Source organism: Theropithecus gelada, chromosome 6 (genome assembly GCF_003255815.1).
Source record: "Theropithecus gelada isolate Dixy chromosome 6, Tgel_1.0, whole genome shotgun sequence".
Taxonomy (NCBI): domain Eukaryota; kingdom Metazoa; phylum Chordata; class Mammalia; order Primates; family Cercopithecidae; genus Theropithecus; species Theropithecus gelada.
The window spans coordinates 52030439-52052921 of record NC_037673.1 but is presented as its reverse complement, the minus strand read 5'-3'; the positions used below and the strand labels follow the sequence as shown (position 1 = coordinate 52052921).

Sequence of the window (22483 nt, the reverse complement as noted above, 5' to 3'; positions counted from 1 at the left end):
AATATCTGAAGGAATTTTCCTCTATTAGCAGATAAGTGGGAACTGATTATGTCATGGTATGTTGAATTGAATTTTCTCCCTACAATGTGTAATTTGGGTGTTGATGTGGTAAAAGGAGAGAATTACATAGAGCATAGTCTCTTGAAACATGGAGGGAACATCATCCACCAATGTACTCACTGGGGGCAATGGCCCTCTGTGATTGCATATAGAGTTCTATGGATAGTCTGTGTGTCTTTGGACTTTACAACATAGTTCTGGAATACGGCACCAGTAAGCAGTGTATAAGGCAAAGTTAGCACGGGCATTCTTACAGCAATTCAGCTGTTGTTTTCTTCTATCTTGACTCAAATATTTCATTCATTGGTCTTGAATACTGAAATAAAAATCAGAATACAGAACATGTGTGTAGAGTGTAAGAAGTTGCAGAAATACAACAAATTTTGGTATGGTTCTTCCTTTTAAAAAACCATTTAAGAATAATGGTACAATTTATATAGAGTAAAATTTACTCGTTCTTAGTGAATAGTTTTGTGAGTGTAGAGTAATGCCTACAGTCCTATAACCACCCCACAATCAAGATATAGAACAGTTCCATCATTTAGAAAAATTCCCTGTGCTCCTTTGTAGTTAGCTCCTCCCTGGCAATCACTTATCTATTTCCTGTTCTCATAGTTTTGTCTATTCCAGATTGTCCTATAAATTGAGCCATATAATATGTAACCTTTTGAGTCTGGTTCTTTCAATGAGCATATTGCATTCCCAGTACATCCATGATGTTGTTTGTTTGAATAGTTTATTTTTTTGTATTGTTGAATCCATTGTGTGGATTTACTATAGTTTGCTTATTCATTCACCAGATGAAAGGCATTTTGGTGGATTTGGGTTGTTTCCAGTTTTTAATAATTGCTTCTTGCCTTTTACAAAGTTTTCTCTCAATTTCTTTTTTTTTTTTTTTTTTTTTTTTTAAGATGAAGCCTTGCTCTCACCTAGGATGGAGTGCAGTAGTGCAATCTCATCTCACTGCAAACTCTGCCTCCTGGGTTCAAATGATTCTTGTGCCTCAGCCTCCTGAGTAGCTGGGATTATAGTGCGCACCACCATGCCTGGCTAATTTTTGTATTTTCAGCAGAGAAGGGATTTTGCCATGTTGGCCACGCTGGTTTCGAATTCCTGACCTCAAGTGATCCACCGGCTTTGGCCTCCCAAAGTACTGGGATTATAGGTGTGAGCCACCGTTCCCGGCCTCAAGTTTTTTTCATCTAGTCTTCACAGCAACATGTGAAATAGATATTATTACTATTTTGCAGATGAGGAAGCTGAGGCTCTGGAAGGGAGTGTTAATGACTTGGCCAATTTCACACAGCTAGTACATGAAAAAGCTAGGATTCCAACACGTTCTGTGACTGTAAAGCCTGTGTTCTTCCCTCAGCTCTATGCTACAAAGAAGCAAAGGGGCAAGAGGGTGCATATTTTATGTCATTCTGAGTTTAGAGGAGATAAAATTCACTAAAAGTAAAATTCACTAGGGGCAGCAGCCCTAGCATTTGTTTTGGAAGACACTCCTCCATGGTCTCTCATGCTCCTACATGTCTTGCTGGACATGCTAAGAATGTGAGATCTTGATGACTCTTTATCTGGGCTTGGAATTGGTTTGCAGCATGCCATTTTACAGGTTGAGGTAATCTGGGACAAAGAGCAACCTTGCTTTTGCTTACTATAAAAGCTGAAGATTCTTCAAGCTAAGCCTTTCTCTCCTCTAACGCAACCCATTACAGGTGCAGGGATCAATTTGGGCTCTCTATGTCACCCCACGAGATTTGGGGGCAAGGCGAATTGATGTAAATATGCCTATTCAGGTTGCTGTGTTGTGATGAAGTCCTTTGTCTGATCCAGGAGTCTTGTGTCTTCTGCTATTAATAGCATCCACAAAACAGTAATAGGCTAACTGATTAGATTGTGGATAGAATAAAATGAAATCCCAGATCCAAAAGTTTATATCTAAAGTATCAGTAGTCTCTGGAAAAGTTGGAAAAAGAAGGCGTAAGAGCAATCATAAAATAAGTTTAAAAAGGACAAATGCTGGTCTTTAAATTAGTCAACATTTTTGTGATCTAAACTGTTTCTTCAACATTTCACCCTCTGGAAAGGAGCCCTGGTTTTAGGGCTTAAAACTCCAAATTGGCCCTTGCTGTTGCTCTGCTTCACTGCATGTTAAGCTCTAGAAAACTAACTTCTCATGTGTTGGTGGGTACTGTTTCTGTGGGCTTTAGTGTTGCCATGATCAGACATCTTGAGAGGCTGATTGGCTGTGATTCCAGACAGCTTCCCAGTTGGGAAGTTTCATGCTGAGGTCACTCTGGTTGGTAATTCATGGACTATAACGATACAGAGGTGGAAAGAATATTAGAGCTTCCTCTGTTTAATGTCTTCATTTTATAAGTAACCAGACTTCTGGGGAAGAGTAACTCGACCAAAATTATACTGCAAGTTAATGGCAGGGCAAGAATATCTGGTTCGGAGCGAATCCCATTGTTTAATTCACCACTTTGGTTCAAATCTACTTCTTCTGAACAAGACATAGCAATCATGGGATACTGACTTATATTAACCAGGCTCAAGTTTGGTAGGTAAGCCAGAATCCAATTCAGTTACAATTGGCGGTATGTAGCTATCTAGAATCAGGACCCTTCCCTTTCAGAAGCAAGTCTTCCCAGACTTAACCTTAAGTCATAAATCAAGTGGTTGCTTGGTGGGCACAGAACTGGAATACATTTAAATGCAAATGTCTATTCTCTGGCGACATAACCATATAACTAGATTAGCTATATGGATTTCTCTTGATTTAGTATATTACTAGTTAAGGAACTGAGTTGGAGGTTTAGAATTCACTCATATTATATTTATTGACCACCTACTATGTGCCACGTACCTAGTACATGGCTCTGTACCTACGGATAGTGTCTTCTGGACAACTGCTTTATGAAGACATATTTATTATCCCAATACTCATTTTACTTAGTCATCTACGTACCACCACTTCATTCTCAAAGCAAGAAATGTATACTTTTCGAAGGTTTATATTTTCCCTCTTGATCCTCATCATAAATCTGTACAGTAGATAATAACTATCCTATTTTATAGTTGAGGAACCTGAGACTTAAAGGGGTAGAAAAACATGTTTCAAGTTACACAATTAGCAGGTATCAGGCCTAGGACCTGTACACTTTTTAACTCACATATTGCTTTTTTTTTTTTTTTTTTTTCCTGAGACGGAGTCTGGCTCTGTCGCCCAGGCTGGAGTGCAGTGGCCGGATCTCAGCTCACTGCAAGCTCCGCCTCCCGGGTTTACGCCATTCTCCCGCCTCAGCCTCCCGAGTAGCTGGGACTACAGGCGCCCGCCACCTCGCCCGTCTAGTTTTTTGTATTTTTTAGTTGAGGCGGGGTTTCACCATGTTAGCCAGGATGGTCTCGATCTCCTGACCTCGTGATCCGCCCGTCTCGGCCTCCCAAAGTGTTGGGATTACAGGCTTGAGCCACCGCGCCCGGCCAACTCACATATTTCTTAAAACTGAGTTTATTACATTCCAAATGTGGCATGTGAAAGTCTTTCTTTTGTAATTCTATATTGCCACTTCCATGATTTGGAAAAGGTTCTAATCTCATCTACAAATTGGTTCAGTGAACAAATTATTGATCACCAACCGAGTGCAAAGCTTATTATGTGCAAAGCACTGAGTCAATCTCTGAAGAGGAAACCAAGATGAAAAACACAAGATCCTTGTATTCTTGGAACTTACAATATAGTGGAGAATGTATATAACACACACACACACAATCTGGAAGTAAGCAGACTAGAAGTACAAACAATATGGTATGGGAACAGAGGAAAGATAAAGAAATTCCAACTAGCATGATTTGATTTGAGAAGGCTCTTTGGAAAAGGTAGCTGAAATTTGAGAGTAAGAATTTGCCAGGAAGAGAAAAGAAAAAAGACAATCCAAAAGTAAGGTACCTTCAACAAAGACCTGAAGGCAAGAGAGTACTAGTATCAAGTACATCTGAAGATAGGAGGTGTTGGTGGTGTTGTGGGATATTATGAGAGAAAGGCAAAGAGAAGTCCTAAAGGGGTTTTATGTGAATTAGAGAACTTAGAACTTAATTCTATGTGTTAAGAAGGTCTTTCAAGGAACTTGGGGCAGGGGAGAAATATGATCAGCTTAAGATAATGCTTATTGGCTTTAATTATTGGATCTCTACTTCTTTGCATAGTGCATGACACTTGCTGGGTGCAAAGACATATGTTAAATGAACCAACTGGAGAAGGAATAGATGGGGGTTATCAGGTTATCGTTATTGTTTAAGAAGAGGGCAGGTGTAATCAACACAGCAGAGGGGAAAATGACTGTCTTTGATAGCTGGATTTGGACATATGGAGAAGGGGAAGAGTTAAGGAAAGCTGACTTTACCTCTGCTCCACCAGGAAGATGGTGATGCTGGCAACAGGGCACACAGAGGGAGGAATAGATAGATGGTCTGGCAGAATGGGAATAAGGAAAGATTCTCAATTCTGTTTGGGATTATGTTGCATTTGAAGTTCTGGAAGAATATCTAGTGAAAACTGATTTTCGGGTTTAGAGCATTCATGAACCAGCTTTTCTTTGAGAGGGGATCATTTTCATATGCCTGATTTCATCCATTGTTTTATACAGATTTGAATTAATTTAATTTTAAAATTTTCCTTGCATTGCCTTAAAATGGTGGGGAACTACCTTATTTGGGCAGTTACCCTGTGCAAGAACGACTCTAAGGAGGAAGTGAAAGGAAAAACGCCTTAAAGGAAATAAGTGGTTGGAGGTGATCTTAAGATTTTCACGCAGTGAAGCTGGGCAAACCTTTTCCTCTATCCTTGTTCATTGGGGTATGAATGGAGAAGTAATTTTAAAGGACAGACCCTGTACTGTACTTAGAAATCAGGCAGTAATAGAAAAATATGCATGTACACGAACTACTTGTAATCGAAAAAATAATAAGCCATGTAACCTGAGGTGATGTGCTACTTTATTGACCACTCTTCTGATTGAGGCGTTTACACTGCTGGAATCTTTGCAATTTAAATTTTTGGAGCCCTGCTGATAGTCTGCATTATAAGGGCTTCATTCGTCCATCCATGCGCTATACTGAGCCACGTTACACCGGGGAGCAGAGAGTTTATCAGTCTTGGACTATGTTTTTCCTTCCCTTTCTTTTTCTCCGTGGCTGACTTCCTTGCGCCACCAGAGTGCGGTTATCCTAAGCTCTCCCCTTCTGCAGTCTAACGCCTGTCCCGCACAGGCTGGAGCTGTAACAGCCCCCACCGGCGTGGCGCTTTACCTCACACTCCCAGCTCGCGCTCCCCAACCCCTGCTGGGCGGGAAACGCGTGCCCCAGGGACCGTTGAAGCAAACTCCCAACCGTCCCTTTGGCCCAGTAGGCGCGCAGGGGCTGCCGGGCGGCGCGCAGAAGCTAGGGGCGGGAGCGGGCGCGGGCGTAGTCCGGAGCCAGCGGGCGGAAGGCGCGGGACCAGCCAGGACCCGGGCGGGAGGAACCGCGGGCCGGAGGGGCGCGCAAACCTGCCGTTGGCGTTGGGGTTGGGGAGCTCTCCTGTTTGCATTGCTCGGAAATTAGTTGAATACAGTGAATTAGAGAAAACAAGTTGAAAAATGATAAGTATAATGAGATCTCATTTGTGGGGGAAGATCCATAGGGCCAGACTCTCTGTGTGCATGTGCAAATAGATTGAAAAGGGTCTGACGAAGCTAGGGGAAGGAGGAGGTTGGGAGAGCGGACTGAAGGGAGTGTACCTGCTATATTGCACATTCAGTGCCTATGCCGCTGAAGCGGGCCCATGTATATGGCATATTTCTGACATATTTAACATTCTTGATGTTTAGAATGAAAGTGTACTTGAAAAAAAAAAAAAAAAAAGAGATCGCATTTGGGAAGCTTGAATATCCTCTTGCTTCCCATTGTTAGGGACCTACTCAGATTCTCACAGCACCCGCGACTTTGAGAGTTAAGGGAAGCTTTTCCAAATACTTTCTCTCCCTTCCTCCATTGCTCCACCTCTGCTCGCTCCCGTTGCCTTTCTTTCCTCAAAATCCTTCGAACTGGCCTTTGTCAAGGAGTCTTCCTCACAGCCTTTCTCATTGTCACATCCTTCCTGCAAAACCCATTCTCAAAGAGGAAACATTTTAAAGATAGTAAAGCTACTCTCAGGCACATAAATATTTGAATTAGACATTGTTCCTAAACCATACTTGATAACAATTAAGATAATATGTTTACAGGATATTTCTGTTTTCCCCTACACAGTTTTACCAAAGTGCTTTTTATTAGAATGACCACACGATGTTAATTTTTTTTTCATTTTGAAATAATTTCAGGCTTAGAAAAAAGTTTCAAAAATAGTACAAATAATTCCATTATATCCTTCACTCAGCATTCACAAATCTCAATATTTTTCATAACCCTAGTACAGTAATCATAACTAGGAAATCAACATTACTACTACTCTATTAACTAAAGTGCAGATATGGATTAATTCAAATTTCTACAGTTATCTAACCAATATCTTCTTTTTTCTTGTCCAGGATTCAATTCAGAACCTTGCAATGCATTCAGTTGGCATGTCTTGTTTCTTTTAATCTGTGACAGTTTCTTAGTCTTTCTTTATTCATGACTATGATACTTTTGAAGAGTACTGGCCAATTTAGTGGAATGTCTTTTAATTTGGGTTTGTCTAGTATTTTCTCACTATTAAACTTATGCATTTTGTGGGACAAGAATATCACAGAAGTGATGTGTCCTTCTCATGAGGCACAATATGTCATCATGTCTCATTAATGGTGATGTTAACTTTGATCACTTGGTTAAGGTGGTCCCTGCCAGTTTTGGCCAATGAAAAGTTGTGATTTTAATTTTTGTGTTTAATTATAGGGGGAAGTATTCTCATCATACGCAAGGTAATTTTAGTATTCTTGACAGTTATTACTGTAGTATTTGTCAAGTGGCGAGTTTCTATTTGCATCATTCTGATTTTAAATTTAATCTGAATATTCAACTGCATAATAACTTCCTAAAGATACTTGACTAATACTTTTCTAGTTTACACTAAGGGAAAAAAAGGCATTTGGAGGCTGTGTATATGTATGCTGTGGAATTAATGGCTAGAATGGAATTTATAAATGTATTTTTTTAACAGACAATTGCATTCTAAATGAATAATTCACTATTCTTAGTACTTGTAAGAAATTGGATTCTCTAAATCCCAATTTACATGCATTTATAAGCTTATTAATTGAATTGCTTTTATTCTGTGTTTATACAAAATGGTTAAATGTGAACTATATTTAAAAATAGAACAAAGATAAAATGTCCTTCATATTATTTCCAATATACTTTGAGTTTTTGTTGACATTTGCAAAACTGATCATTTAAATTAACAATGCATCTGACTCTTATCCAATAATAGGTTACTTCTATTTAGTCTTAATGTTTGCAGAAAGGATTTACCGGAATTTGGAATGAGTACTCCACTGCAAGGAAAATAGACTTCGTGTGGGTGAAACTTAGAGATCTTTTAATCCACTAGTTATTTGACTATCAAACATTTTGATATGTCATTTGAAGATGAAGTTACCCTATGCAGCATTATTCTTGTACATAGAAAACTGGTCTAAGACTGGGTCTTAGTTCTAATGCCACTTTTTCTTGCTTTCAATATGAAGGAAAGCAGGGGAGTGAGTTTTAGCTTTTTTGGGGGGGGCGGTCACTGGCCCATGTCAGTATCTGGTATCTATGAACTGTTTCACCAGAAAAACACACAAACTCACATTGACTTAAAGCAAAATACAATCCAATGTCAAAAATGGTTGGAGGGTTAGCAAGGGAGGAACAAACAGGCTGCCAGGCTTTCAGAGGCTTCCCAGACGCAGTGTCTCCTCCTGCCATATGGCACAACTCTCTTGGCAGCTCAGATGGGTAGCTAAGGCTGCACAGCCCATCTGGCTGCTTGTCATTTCCCGGCAGACCTCTTCCTCAACCCTCAATATCTTCCTCTCCCCCTTTATCACGGAGTTCCCAGTGTGCTCAGCTTTCTGACCCCTTCACGCCTTATGAGGTCCTGCCTGTCTTGGTTCTTTCACTACCTCTTCACCTCTCTCACCGACCTCCTACTTAGGAACGGGGCTCAGAAGCCCGAGTGAGAGGACCTGACCACTTCCCAATGTATAGAGCAGGGAGAATAATTTATTGCATAAATATGTCAACGCTCTTCGTTTTGATCGGCATAGAAATCTTGCCACGTTTTCTTGCCTGTCTGAAAACGCAGAGCTGACGAACACGCTTCACATCAATAGCTGACACAGCGATTACCAACGGACAGAGGCCAGAGAGCTGTACACCCTCCCATCCTGCAAAGGCAGGGTGTGGTTGGACAAAGAGAAGTGAGAGCCGAGAAACAGGGATTAGGGCCGTTATAAGGAAACATTCTTGTTTCTGAAAATGGAAAGATTGTGAACTCCCAGAACCCGCTTCTTAGCCCGCCAACCCCTCTGCCTCCCGCTGCGGTGGCAGCCCCCGGTGCCAGGCCCAGCCGCAGACCCGCCACGGCTCGCGGCAAAGCTTGGCGCCCGGGTGCGCGCCTAGTCCGGAGGCGGTGACTGGGCGGGGCGCAGAGAGGGCCGGCAGGGGCGGGGCCGCGGCGCGCGCCGGGGAATCCCTCCTGGGCTCTGACGTCACCGCGGCGCAGGCCAATAAGAAGGCGGCGAGGGGGATTCCCGCGCCAACTGCCGCGCCGCCGGGTTTTTAAATGGTACCCAGGGGAACACCTTGCAGCGGCGGTGGGAGGAGTGGGGGACCTGGAGGGAGGTGGTGAAATAGAATGGTCTTGGGGGACGGGACTCCAGGGGTTTGACGATTAGGCGTCAAGACTGACTTAGACCTGGAAAGAAAACCAGAGGCGGTCGAGGAGAGAGGCCAAACGCCAGGCAGGGCGAAGTCAGCCGGAGATGGAGTGGAAACTGGAGCGCACCGCGCCTCGGAGGGTCCGCACCGAAGAGGAGATGCTGTGGGTGAGTAATGCCCTGTTTTGCATTCTCCCCAAGTCTCTAATGCGGGGTCAGAGGCCCCGTTCGTAATACCTGTTTAGGACCAAGAGGTGGTACCAAACTCTAAGCCCGGGTCGTACATTTGAATGAAGTAATTTAGTTATATTCTGAAGGTGCCTAGTTGCCTTAAAAAAAAAAAAAAAGTGTAATCTGACAAGCACAGGATCTAGAAAAATTCCACACCTGAAATTATGATTTTGCTAAATAGTTTCTCTCTCAATATATTATCTGTGTTTTCAAAGGAAAGTATCATGCGTGTGCTCTCCAAAGAACTGAAGCAGAAGAAAAGTCAAAGCTCCACCAAGGTGAGTGTCCAGGGCTTGTTCTTGTTCTCTGTTTTAATTCTGATCTTGAACAAACGAATTCTTGGTAAAGAATGTATTTGTAGGAAGTATGAGCTGGCCTGAAAATATGAGAATTTAAGTACAGTATCTTATTACATACTAAAAAAATTTCTTTACGAAACTGAAGATCCCAGAAAAATAATGCAATCATTTGCATCTGAATCGTTCTTTCTAGTTTTTGCCTCCACAGCAAAGGATAAAGCTGGGATGTCAGGTAGGCAGTGTATTGCTAGCGGCTGTTAATACTTTTTTTTTTTTTTTGAGACGGAGTCTCGCTCTGTAGCCCAGGCTGGAGTGCAGTGGCCGGATCTCAGCTCACTGCAAGCTCCGCCTCCCGGGTCCACGCCATTCTCCTACCTCAGCCTCCCGAGTAGCTGGGACTCCGCCACCTCCCCCGGCTAGTTTTTTTTGTATTTTTTAGTAGAGACGGGGTTTCACCGTGTTAGCCAGGAGGGTCTCGATCTCCTGACCTCGTGATCCACCCGTCTCGGCCTCCCAAAGTGCTGAGATTACAGGCTTGAGCCACGGCGCCCGGCCCCTGTTAATAATTTTAACAGTTGTTTGTTGTACTCCTCTCTGTTGCATTCAGAAGCACGGCCCCCAAAGAAATGGAAATGGTGCCATCTCGTGGACAATGTGGAGAAGTGGCATAAACCACGGTTTTTAACGTGAGCTGTTTAAAGTTGATCCAAAGTATTACCTGTTCTCTTTGAAAGACCAAACCCAAAGGTCTTTAGTGTCTCTTGTAATCAGTGTAAAAGGAAACAAATTTAAACGGTTTTAGAAACATGTTTCATAAACAGCCTTCATCTGCTTTAGATGTCGGTCATCATTTACCATGCTTCTCTCTAGGCTCAATAGTTCATCTTCCTTTGACCTGTACTCATAGATTCTAGTTCCAAATCCATCACCATTTTAATATATTTTTCTAGATCTTATGTAAATGTTTCAACTAGGCACCGTGGCTCATGCCTATAATCCCAGCACTTTGGGAGGCTGAGGCAGGAGGATCATTTGAGGCCAGGACTTCAAGACGAACCTGGACAACACAGGGAGACCTTGTCTTTACAAAAAAACTGCAAAAATTAGCTGAGCATGATGACTTGTGCTTGTAGTCCCAGCTACTTGGGAGCCTGAGGCAGGAGGATCGCTTGAGCCTAGGAGTTCAAGGCTGCAGTGAGCTATGATTGCACTACTGCACTCCAGCCTGGAGGACAGAGCCAGACCCTGCCTCTTAAAAAAAATTTCTGTATTCAAGTGGTAACATCCTAAATTGAATACATAATTGCATTTGCAGAACTCGATTACTTATGTCATTTCTAGTAGGAGGAAACTAATCACATTTAAGCCCTTACATTTCTTAAATACTTTAATGTTGATTTCTTCCCCCCAAACACTGCTGCAGTTTTGTGTCATGCCCAGCTTATGTATTATCACGACTCCTAGATATTTTACCTTCTAATACAGGCAACTAATCTTTTGATCAGTAAATAGAAGTGATTTGAAAAGCTATACTTAAGTAACTTTTTATTTATTTTTTTGAGACAGAGTCTTGCTTTGTTGCCCAGGTTGGAGTGCAGTGGTGCAATCTCGGCTCACTGCAAACTCCGGCTTCCAGGCTCAAGTGATTCTCATGCCTCAGACTCCTGAGTAGCTGGGATTACAGGCAGCACCATCATGCCGGGCTAATTTTTCTATTTTTAGTAGAGACAGGGTTTCACCATGTTGGCCAGGCTGGTCTGGAACTTGTGACCTCAGGGGATTAGCCAACCTCGGCCTCCCAAAGTGCTGGGATTACAAGCGTAAGCTGTCTACAGTTAAGGAACTTTTAAAATTCATTTGTACTGCAGTAACATATCTTCATTATCCAAGCATTTAATTTGGAAAACCTAAGTGTGAGTATTCTGAACATTTTAAAGTTTTTGTTTACCTTTTATGTTTTTGACTAGATTCAAGCAAATATTGATTTTATTTCTTATAGTCCTGAAGTAATACATTTTGTCTATAAGTTTTCTTTAATGTGACTATTAAGATTAGAGTTCTGCCACTGTGTTCATGTTACAAATTTAGCCTCGGTGACTTTCTGGGCCACGAGAATCAGCAGTGACCTGAATCAGGTAGGCAGTGTATTGTTAGCTGGCTGCTTGAGTCAAGTCAGCAGCCACAACTACCCTGCCACTTGCTTCTGGATAAATTCTTCTTGTCAATGAAGTGCTCTGGCTACCTGTGTGTGATGAGCTGGCAGTGTATTGTTAGCTGGTTGAATATGTGAATGGCATCAGCTAACATGCAACTGCTGTCTTATTGCATATACAATGAAAATCAGAGTGTAACTGAATCTGTAATTAGTGTGTGTTTACGTGTACTTTCTGCTATGAAGCAAGGCACTATTTACCATAATATATTATTGCCATTAACTTACAATACAGTAATACTTATAATACAATGGACAGTTTTATAATGGTAAGGAAAGTACTACAATTACTTAAATTTTTTTCCTTTTAAGAAAAATTTACTTATGCCTGCTTTTCCATAACTAAAAGTTTTTAAGAAATATTTTTGGAGTCTTTGGAGTCTTTTGGAGTAGACAGTGTTTAAGTATTTGTGAAATTATATATTTTTACATGTAAGGTTTAGAATGTAATAACAATGTGGAATGGACCTACAATGTGTCCCCAGATTTTCAGTGAAGTCTTTGGGATTCTTTCTGCATCATTAGTTTCTGAATACAGCATTAGAATCGGTTTCCAAAACCGTGACTGTGTGTACCAGCTGGAGGGAAAGTTGAGGTAATTTTCCAGATGAGTCAGTCAACTAAAACATTTTTCACTTGAAATATCAAGAATATTGGGGATTTTTTTTGGATGGGGAATGGTTTAATTTTTTTTGGAAGATTTACCTCAATCCTTTCACTTCATTTTCTGTAAAAACACAGGTTCATGAAATATTTGGAAGGGAGCAAGAGATTTAACTTGTGAAGTGGGAAGAACTGACCATACATTATGACTTTAAATATTTTCTCTTTCCCTGAGAGGCATTTTGGCCCATGAAGCAGTATAGATATGTGCTGGCTTCCAGACATGCAGTATTCTTGTGTGGACATTTGTAGCCAGTTAGTGGAACCGACTTTGGTGGTGCCATCAGTTAGTTAAGCCATAGATGAGATATAAGAAATATTTCACATTCTCTACTGTACTGGATTGTAAGTTATTGGTAAAATGATTTTTATGCTTTCCTTATTTAAATATAAACATATTTCTAGAACATGGGTTAAATAGATATCTATAGCTTGATTCTTATGCATTTTACTACTTTCAAATCACATCCTCTTTTTGTTGTTGCCCAGTGTTATTCACTTTCAGGAGATTTATGTTTAAGTATATCTTCCATGTAAAAATTGTTTTCATCTTGTCTCTTTTTAAGGTTAAATTTCAACATGTTATTTTCTATACAGAGTCACTGACCTGGTGATAAAAATAAAACCTACTAAATTTAGAAGTCTTGGCTTTTGTGTTTTAGTTTTTAAAAATTAAACAGCAAGACATAAAATGCCAACTTTATTTTATTTTAGATCAAGGGGTACATGTGCAGGTTTGTTACGTGAATATATTGGGTGATGCTGGGGTTTGGGCTTCTAGTGAACCTGTCTCCCAAATAATGAACATTGTACCCAATAGGTAGTTTTTCGGTCCTTGTGTTCCTTTCTTCCTACCCCTTCTGGAGTCCCCAGTGTCTACTGTTTCCATCTTCATGTCCATGTGTACCCATTGTTTAGCTCCCACTTAGAAGTGAGAATATGCCATAATTGATTTTCTGTTTCTGAAAATGACAACTTAAATTTAAAAAAATTTTTCTTTTTTAGAACTGTTGATTCTGTAGGGAAACCAACTTTAAGTTCAATAAACAGAAGACATTTAAAGTTGTGGTTTAGTCTCATATTATTGAGATGATGAGAAAAGAGGGAAGGAATGGAATGAAATAAAAGTATGTTAAAGAAATAAAAAATACGTTAAAGAGATGAATGGGTTAGGAGGAAAGTGAAGATACAAATTAAAAGAGAAAATGTTTCCATAGGTGGGAGAGGGAAAGAAAGGGATACACACTGGGATATCAAGGGTCAAACAGAGGGAAAAGGGATTGGAAAAAGAGGAGGGAGGCTCTGCTGATGGCAAAGTATTTTCTCCCAGGTGTTTTCTCTTGAGGCAGTCTCTTGGCTGTTCACTGGTACTGGGAATGTCACTACCTCCCATCGCTGCCCTCTGGAACCTCTCACTATTATAGTGATAGCCTCCTTCTTTCTCTCTCTCTGCTGCGTTTTATTTCCCTGCAAAGACACTATGCTGCTCTGCAAGAGACATACTTAACAGTTCAGCTGGAGGAGGGGAAGGGAAGAGTGGGAAGGAGTGTGATGGATTAGTTTCTAGGCATAACAATTATTAGAATTTTATTCTATGGGAAAGATAAAATCAAGCAGAGGACTAAATATAGACAGAGTGTCCTCATATCAGCTCCACCCAAACATGTCATTTTTCTTTCAAAGGAACACCACAAATCAATGTGGTGCAATCATGGCTCACTGCAGCCTCCACCTCCTGGGCTTAAGCAATCCTCTCACCTCAGCCTCCTGAGGAGATGGAACCACAGGTATGTGCTACCACACCTGGCTAATTAAAAATTTTTTTTTTTTTTTTGCAGAGACAGGGTCGCTCTGTTGCCCAGGCTGGAGTTTAGTGGAGCCATCTCGGCTCACTGCAGCCTTGATCTCTTTGGGCTCAAGCAATCCTTCCACCTCAGCCTCCTATGTAGCTGGGACCTGAGGCATGTGCCACCACACCCAGCTAATTTTTTGATTTTTTTGTGGAGACGGGGTTTTGCCATGTTGCCCCAGGCTTGTCTCTAACTCCTGGGCTCAAGTGATCCTCCCTCCTCAGCTGCTTAAAGTGCTGATATTACAGGCCTGAGCCATCATGCCCATCCCCAATTGTCATATTTTTAGAAATTTTGCATCCTAGTTACTAAACCATTGGTAGATTGAAATTGGCCATGAGGGAGCATGAGCATTTACACTGAACTGGCAAACGCTGTATGTCAGGATTCCTCCTCCAGAGTCTGCTATTAAACATGTACCAGCCACCATTATATATATGCTACATACACTGCAGTTATTAAGAATTATATATATGTACATGTATACATACTATTGATACAGTGTAATTGTTAAACATTTAAAAAAATGAAATACAACTTTCAGGGCACATTTCAGGCAAATTCATATTTATTCCAGTCTCTAACACTCTGTTGTTCCGTCTGCTGTAAGATGATCAGGAGTTAGTATGAAGTATTCTTCTCTACGCACCAAAGAAAACAAACAAAGCAAACTTCAAGTCAGTGAATTAGTTACCACAGTTAAAATGCATTTGATTTTGTCCTTTTCCTTTTTCACAAGGACAACAGCTGAATACTCTTTTATGTGATGCATGATATTTTTCTTTTTCTCTTTTTTTTTTTTTTTTGAGACAGAGTCTTTGAGATGGGGTCTTGCTCTGTCGCCCAGGTTGGAGTGCAGTGGTGTGATCTTGGCTCATTGCAACCTCAGCCTCCTGTTTTCAAGTGATTCTTCTGCCTCAGCCTCCCAAGTAGCTGGGATTACAGGCACATGCCACCATGCCCGGCTAATTTTTGTATCTTTTACAAAAAATACAAATACAAATATGGTCACCATGTTGGCCAGGATGGTCTCGAACTCCTGACCTCAAGTGATCCGCCCGCCTCGGCCTCCCTAAGTGCTGGGATTACCGGCGTGAGTCACTGCGCCTGGCTCTGATGTTGATATTTTTCTGTTACAGTCCTTAGCCCAGGCATCCTGTAGCACTCCATGTCCCAGACTTTTTGATGCAGAAACAAGACTGAAGGAAGATTGTCCAATATAGGAAAGATTCAACTTTTCCTCTGTGTGTTTGTCCACTGGTATTCCTATGAGGCATTGAGTTACAGGTAGCAGCACCTTAGCAAATGACTCCAATCCCTCTCTCAGCACACATAACCTAATTGTTACGGAACCCCGAAGGGACACCTGAATGTCCTTTCTTTCAAGGCAATACGTATGACATGCTTTCAAATCTCCGCCTGCCTACTCTGCTTACCTAAAGGGCAAGGGGAGAAAATCCAGCACTGACCTGTGGATTCAATGGATTCTATCCACATGATAGAATCTGTAGGTTGAATAAGGCAACCAAGATTAGAGATGTAAGTGAAGAAACCCACTTTTTCTGGCTTTGAAGAGAACTAGTGACTTACGGCAGGACGTTCATCTGTATCATGTTGACTGGGACAGTCCTGGTTGTTCCCAGTGCAGCTCCATTATCATCCATCTGGCAGTGGGGAGTCTCTGCTGCCCATGTGGTGCTGGCATACGCAGTTCTGCTCAGGCCCCTAACGTGAACGTGAACGCATAAAACACCCCTGCAGTGCCACAGCACTGCTATGAGCTCATGGAAGGCGTACGTGGGGATACAAGGCAAGAGTTCTCTGGCAGCAACACTTGGAGGGGCCGCCTGAACAAAAGTTTTCTTAGAGGCTCATAATTCAAATTGCTAATAGGCTCTTGGGGCAAAATTGCAAAGGACAGATAGACTTGTTGGGTGGCTTCTGTTTTTTTTGCCAGCAATCCAGGTTAATTCTGATTTATTTCCTGGTCACTTAAAACACCTTGCTAAGTGTGTTAATTGACTTTTAAAGTTGCAAAGGGCTTTTTTATTCCATTCAACCCCTGTTCAATTTACAGGTGAGGAAACTGAAATAAGGTACTTAAGTGACTTGCCTAAAGTCACGCAGCTGGCGAGCGGTAGGAGCAGGCTTGCTGACACACTCATCTGGCATTCGTGAGGCTATCCCTACAAATCCTCTTGACTTCTGGTAGAAACTCCACCTCCACCTCCACCAAATATCTTTCTAAATACCTTCATAGCTGGGTGGCTGGATATGTACTTTGAAGCAGAAGATGCTTCATGAAGTATTTTTGGTTTATCTAAGAACTTTGGTCCAAATACATATACAGAACTATTTACTGAGGTAGCATTACTGAATTCGCCATAAGAAACATCTTCACTTTCATCCATTAGGTCAGGATTTGGGAGTCAAGTCACAGACTACTTAAATCGGGTCTTTTTCTTCTTAGAAAATTTTATATGACTATTTTTACATTTTTGGCCATCTTCCTATTTATTTTATGCAGTGAATGTGTATTTCATGAGGCAATAATCAACCTTCACCAACTTGGCAGTTTGCTTTGTTAGCCAATTATAAGGCTAACAAAATATAAAGGCCATGACTTTGGGAGAAGTGCCTTGTGACTCTACTAAGAGGTTCAGTGACTGCTGATCTACACTTTAGGACTTATATGATCACCCCATTTTTACACTAGAGTTTAGGCTGTTTGGAGTTGGTTTTTACTATTTCAGCCATCAGAATGATGCAGCATTGAATTCCTTCCAAGTGGCTAATCTAGAATGAATACATTAGCAACCCAAATCAACCTATAAGGAATCAAGCTAAATGATCTTATACTCATGTCCTTTTTTCTACACTTGGGATTTTCACGCAAGAATAAAGACTGACTTATTTGGTAATATTATGATTACAGAATTTGAGTTGCTTCTAAAACATAATGCAGAGAGAAATACTGAAAATGAAGACTTTTTCAAATGTTATAATATGGCCATTTATAAATGACTATTTATATATGTCAGTTACATACATAGTGACAGTTATAGTAAAACACTAGGAACCTACACTTAAAGAGAAAAAACAAACAAAATCCTGTACATAAAACAAGCACACATATATAAGGATTTGAATCTATGTATATATATTTTATACTTTTCAACATTTGTGTTTTATTACGTTAACATAACCATTTACAGTTATTCCAGAAATTTCAGTCATACACAGTGCTCTTGAATCCAAAGAATGGTCTAGTGTGTTAGCATTTTCATCAAGTACAGTCCTAGAAAATGTCAAGTTGAACAATAAGATATGGAGGCACATTGGTCACTGAATTCTGAATTCTTTAGCACAGTCAGAGGAAGTAGTTAATATATTTCATGTTGATTCTTTGGCTACTCTTGATTTTGCTTTGGGTAACATCTTCATCCTGGGAACATTCATTACCACTTAATAGCAAGATAACATTAAAAAAAAATCCTTCTTTGCCACATTTAATAGCATGTTTAAAGAGGCAGAGGTTGCAACGAGCTGAGGTTGCACCACTGCACTCCAGCCTGGGTGACAGAGTGAGACATTGTCTCCAAAAAAAAGTGTTTAAAATGAGACCAAACCCTCATGGAGACATTTCTCTGTTCTATTAGAAATGCAATGGCATTCTCATAGATCCTCTTTCTTTTTTATGATCAGTTGTCTAACCAGAGCTGCTATGTCAGGCCTGATGACTTCAATGGGCTCCTCTGGCCTCCAGAACTTCACAACTTGACCCTCAGGGTTGACAAGATACTTCCAAAAATTCCACCTTGGTTCCTTCTTTGAAGAATCTAAAATATCCAGAACATATTTTCATGAGCATAATTTTATTCTTTGTCAAGATTTTCACTTCTATTAGTATCTGCATAAATAACAACTTTAGTATCAAGTTCTAGGATTGTCATAATATCAAAAACAAAACACCCAAACAAAGTGAAACTCAAGGTTAGAGTAACCAGATTTCAATATACTTGATGACTTCACCTATGAGTCTACTCATCTAGGATGTGATCTTAGTATCATGAAATAAAGCAAAGTAGGCTGGGAGTGGTAGCTTATGCCTGTAATCCCAGCACTTTGGGAGGCTGAGGTGGGTGGATCACCTAAGGTCAGGAGTTTGAGACCAGCCTGCCCAACATGGTGAAATCCTGTCTCTACTAAAAATACAAAAAATTAGCTGGGTGTGTTGGCATGTGCCTGTAATCCCTGCTACTCGGGAGGCTGAGACAGTAGGATCACTTGAACCCAGGAGGCGGAGGTTGCAGTGAGCTGAGATCACGCCATTGTCCTCCAGCCTGGGGGACAAGAGCGAAACTCTGTGTCAAGAAAAAAAAAAAAAAAAAAAAAAAAAAAAAAAAATTAAAGTTGTAATCCCAAATTGCTGGGATTACAGATGTGTGCCACCACACTAGGTGAATTTTTGTATTTTGAGTGGAGACGGGGTTTTGGCCTCCCAAAGTGAATAATCACCTTATTTTGAAAAGCAATAACTTTTTTGTTGGCAGGGTCTCGCTGTATTGCCCGGGCTGCCCTTGAACTCCTGGGCACTCAAGTGATCCTCCTGTCTTGGCTTCCCAAAGTGCTGGGATTACAGGCATGAGCCACCATGCCCAGCCATGATATCCTTTTGATAAACCTTAATTTATGTAAGAAATGTAGATGTTTTTTCTATTTATACCACTCAAGATTTATGTTCATTTTATTGACTAACGTGAGAAAAAATATAATAATTATAACTAAAATTTATGAAGTGCTTACTATGTGCCTAGTAATGGATGCTGCGTGCTTCAAATTGATCCTCTCATTTAATCTTACAGGGACCCTATGAGGTGGGTATTATTATCATCCCCGTTTTGCAGATGAGATAAATGGAGGCCTAGACACAAGGTCACGTGGCTAGTAAGTGGTCGAGCCAGGATTGCTATACAGGCCTTTTTACTCCAGAGCTCATGCTCTTAACCTTTGGGCCCTATGATCCTATCTAAGTGGAATGAAACCTTAAATCACTGTTACCTTTTTGATTACACAGGCTAAGAGGGGTTTCAGAAGGTTTGTAGTGATAAAGAGAAATAACCTATGAGCTATTGCACCCATGTATCTGGCTGCTATAACTGAAGAATGATTAGTTCAATGGCATGTGCTTGGGCTTTTCTTTCCTCAGTGCACCCTCAAAATAAAAGGAATAAAGACCTCGCTGTGGTTGCCATTTATGGCGTTAGGCATTATATCAACTTTCCCTAGAAATTAAATATAATGTTTTTAGAAGATTGTGACTTCACATTTATGTGAAATATTATAGATCACGATTTGGTTTGTTGGATTAGAAGCTTGATTGCCTGAGTGAGGTCATAGTTTTATCAAAACCCAAGTTATCTACAGTGAAAATAGGACTGAAGATGTCATCAGAATAAGTTAGATGAGAGAATGTTAGCTAATGTCCTTTATTGATTGATTGATTGATTGATTTAAGATGGAGGCTTGCTCTGTCACCCAGGCTGGAGTGCAGTGTCGCGATTTCAGCTCATTGCAACCTCTGCCTCTGCGTTCAAGCGAATCTCCTGCCTTAGCCTCCTGAATAGCTGGGATTACAGGTGCCCACCACCACGCCTGGCTAATTTTTGTATTATTAGTAGAGACAGGGTTTCACTACATTGGCCAGACTAGTCTCTAACTCCTGACCTCAAGTGATCTGCCTGCCTTGGCCTCCCAAAGTGCTGTGATTACAGGCGTGAGCCACCACGTCCGGCCTTTTTTTTTTTTTTTTGACTAATGTCATTTAGAACAGTGTCTGGCACAGAGCAAGCGGTGTATAAGTACTTTATTTTTACTATTAACACACTTAATTCCAAACAATCTTAAGAAGTTGGTACTATTGATAGCCCATTTAACAAATGAGAAACAGGCACAGAGAAGTTAAGAAGCCACACAGCAAAAACAAGAGAGCAGGGATTTGAACTCAGGTAGCCTGAGGCCAAAGCCTATATGCTGTCACTACGCCTTATGACCTTTGTGCTAAGTGACCTTGGCAAGTCTTTAAACAGATTTCTGTAGCTAGCTTAATTGGAGAGATAGCCTAACACTACTGCCCTCTAAAGAATCAAGTTATATGTTTTTGGATTTTAGCAAAAATCTGGTAAGCTGACATATTCATCCTTGAGAATATTGTTTCAGATAAGAAAGGCAACATAAAATTAGCCACAAACATATGTTAACTAATATTGCCCAGCACTATTCATGAGAGCTGGGTGGCTTTAATGATGGGAAGGGACATTTCCCCAGATGCTAGTTACACGAGAGGAGAATTAAGATATTTTGTGAAAATGGCCGTGGGCACACTTTAAATAAATTCTTCAGGAAGATGGTCGTAAGGAATAAAATACATTGGAATAGAATTATTTTACCATCTAAGACGCTAAAACATTGGTTTCAGGGGAGCATAACTCCTAGAAGTTACAAAGGATGAGATTCTGGCTCTTTGATAGTTTTATGACGCTTTCCTGATCCAAAGTTTCAAACGAGATAGGAAAGTATTGTCCTGGTATAATTGTTTAAAAATGAAAAGCAATTTAAAACATTATACTGGTGAGGCAAGGCAGATATTTACCAACAAGAAATCTAAATGCAGGTTCTCCTTCTGATCCTAGAATCTTAATCTTGTGGAAGATGGGGAATGTTACTCCGTAGTTTTTTCTTGCAAAAGATTCTACCTCCTTGCTCGGGCGGGGCTCCGATTCTCCAAACTGATTGCAGGGAAAAGCCAACACGCTGAAGTGGGATGGTCCAAACTCTTTGTGCAGTTCCTTCAGTGCTAAGTAATTTCTGTCTGTGAGTTGGCAGTCACTAGCCACGTTTACAACTAGTGAAACCTCCCGGAAAAAGAAAAAAATCCAACCGGAAAGTGAAGCAAAAGATTTAAAAAAATTCTGCAAGTAGTTAAAATCCTAAACAATTTGGGGGGACTATAACCTCTGATTGATGTTTTTTTTCATATTTTTGGACACACAACGTTCTATTGAAAACTGTAACCTAGATGCCTGGGTTAAGGCCCTGAAATAGTACTGCCATTAAACAAGCATTAGGTACTCATGAAAGTTTATTTTTAAATTAAAGATAAAACTATGATCCTTGATAAGTGCTTTTTAAAGTTATTCGATTATAGAACCAATACTTCTATTAATAAATGTCATCATGTTCACATTACTAACTATAAGTATTTTCCAAACAACTTTATATATCAATTCAGCACAAAATTAAAGCATTTTAAAGAAAACAAGATAATTGTTATTTATTATTTAGAAGCAAACTATCAGAACTCTAATAATGAAAGTGATGTACTAATACCATTACTCTGAAGACTAAATTCCAACTTATGACCATGTAACAGCAAAAAATGATTTTATTAAGAGGAATAAACAGAGACAAGGAGAAACGGTAACAATAAAAATCAGATGATGCAACTTACTTTGCCTTTATACTTTTCCAGAGAAACAGTTCTTCCTTTTGCATCCTTCACTTCAAAGGCATAAAAGCTGTTGATTTTAGGTTTGAGGAATTTTAGTTGTAGAAGAAATAGCGTTACTGTGCATAGAACCATAGACAGCAAAACTGCAAATACCTTTGCTCTGGGCCCGGAACATTTTAGCGGGTAAGCTGCAAGAGGCTCCATGTTGGAGGATTCTAGAGGGAAGTCTCAGCAGCCTGGAATTCAAGGAGGAGCTGAAACTTGAAACCGGCTTAGTTTAACGGAAAACCAGGAAGGACAGACTGCCTGCCTTCACTGCTAAGGAACAGAAAAACTCCTTCTCAGAGGGGGAATGAAGCGAAACTCCTGAATGAAGCAAGGAACTCTGCAGAATTTCAAAGTATTTGTGATGTAATTATAATTTTTGCTAGAAAAATCAGTACATTTTTGGTAAGTCTTTGACGTTCTCCCTACAAAGAAAATATTTCGCCAGCAGATGGTGCTCTTGTAACTTGAAAGCTATGGAGGGCTCATCCCCATGCTAAGCGTCCTGTGTATTTATTTAACAACTGTTTGGATGCAGAGGATACAGTACAATGCTCAGCAATAGTTTAGAATGTAGATTAAATGACCATATACTCATATGATGTATAGCCTGAAGGACGTTACTATTACATGTATGGATTAAATATGCTATATGAGTTCAGGAAATTTGTAGTGGAAAGAGCAGTGAAATATCTGAAAAGGCTATTTACCCTGACTCATCTAGCTAA

At 40.4% G+C, this 22483-nt stretch overlaps 2 protein-coding genes across 7 annotated transcripts in view; one reads left to right on the top strand and one right to left on the bottom strand.

The window, feature by feature from the left end:
- The first annotated feature begins 8873 nt into the window (after window positions 1-8873).
- The window catches only part of CDC20B (cell division cycle 20B), a 57158-nt gene continuing 43548 nt past the window's right edge, over window positions 8874-22483 (top strand). For all 3 annotated transcript variants that reach the window (XM_025387389.1, XM_025387388.1, XM_025387387.1), the window contains exons 1-2: window positions 8874-9113; window positions 9392-9454. In XM_025387389.1, coding sequence (XP_025243174.1) covers window positions 9051-9113; window positions 9392-9454 — 126 coding nt within the window. In that variant the 5' untranslated portion in view covers window positions 8874-9050. The remainder of the gene's footprint in view (window positions 9114-9391; window positions 9455-22483) is intronic.
- Window positions 14751-21989, bottom strand: GPX8 (glutathione peroxidase 8 (putative)). 4 transcript variants are annotated; one of them, XM_025387391.1, is made up of 3 exons: window positions 21711-21989; window positions 20853-21114; window positions 14751-18039 (listed from the first exon to the last, which is right to left on the bottom strand). In XM_025387391.1, exons 1-3 carry the CDS (start codon window positions 21912-21914, stop codon window positions 17876-17878), a joined length of 630 nt encoding a protein of 209 aa, XP_025243176.1. In that variant the 5' UTR covers window positions 21915-21989; the 3' UTR covers window positions 14751-17875. The 4 variants fall into 4 exon arrangements, with proteins under 4 accessions (XP_025243176.1, XP_025243177.1, XP_025243178.1 ...); XM_025387392.1 differs by having other exon boundaries at window positions 21864-21935; XM_025387393.1 differs by having other exon boundaries at window positions 20853-20988; window positions 21864-21929.

Excerpts from the sequence above, each read along its gene's own strand:
- GPX8 (XM_025387391.1), bottom strand. The coding sequence starts at position 21,914 with ATGGAGCCTCTTGCAGCTTACCCGCTAAAATGTTCCGGGCCCAGAGCA. Across the intron at positions 21,115-21,710 it reads TGGAAAAGTATAAAGGCAAA|GTTTCACTAGTTGTAAACGT; the intron begins GTAAGTTGCATC and ends TTTTTCCGGGAG. Across the intron at positions 18,040-20,852 it reads TGCATTTAGATTTCTTGTTG|ATTCTTCAAAGAAGGAACCA; the intron begins GTAAATATCTGC and ends TGGATATTTTAG.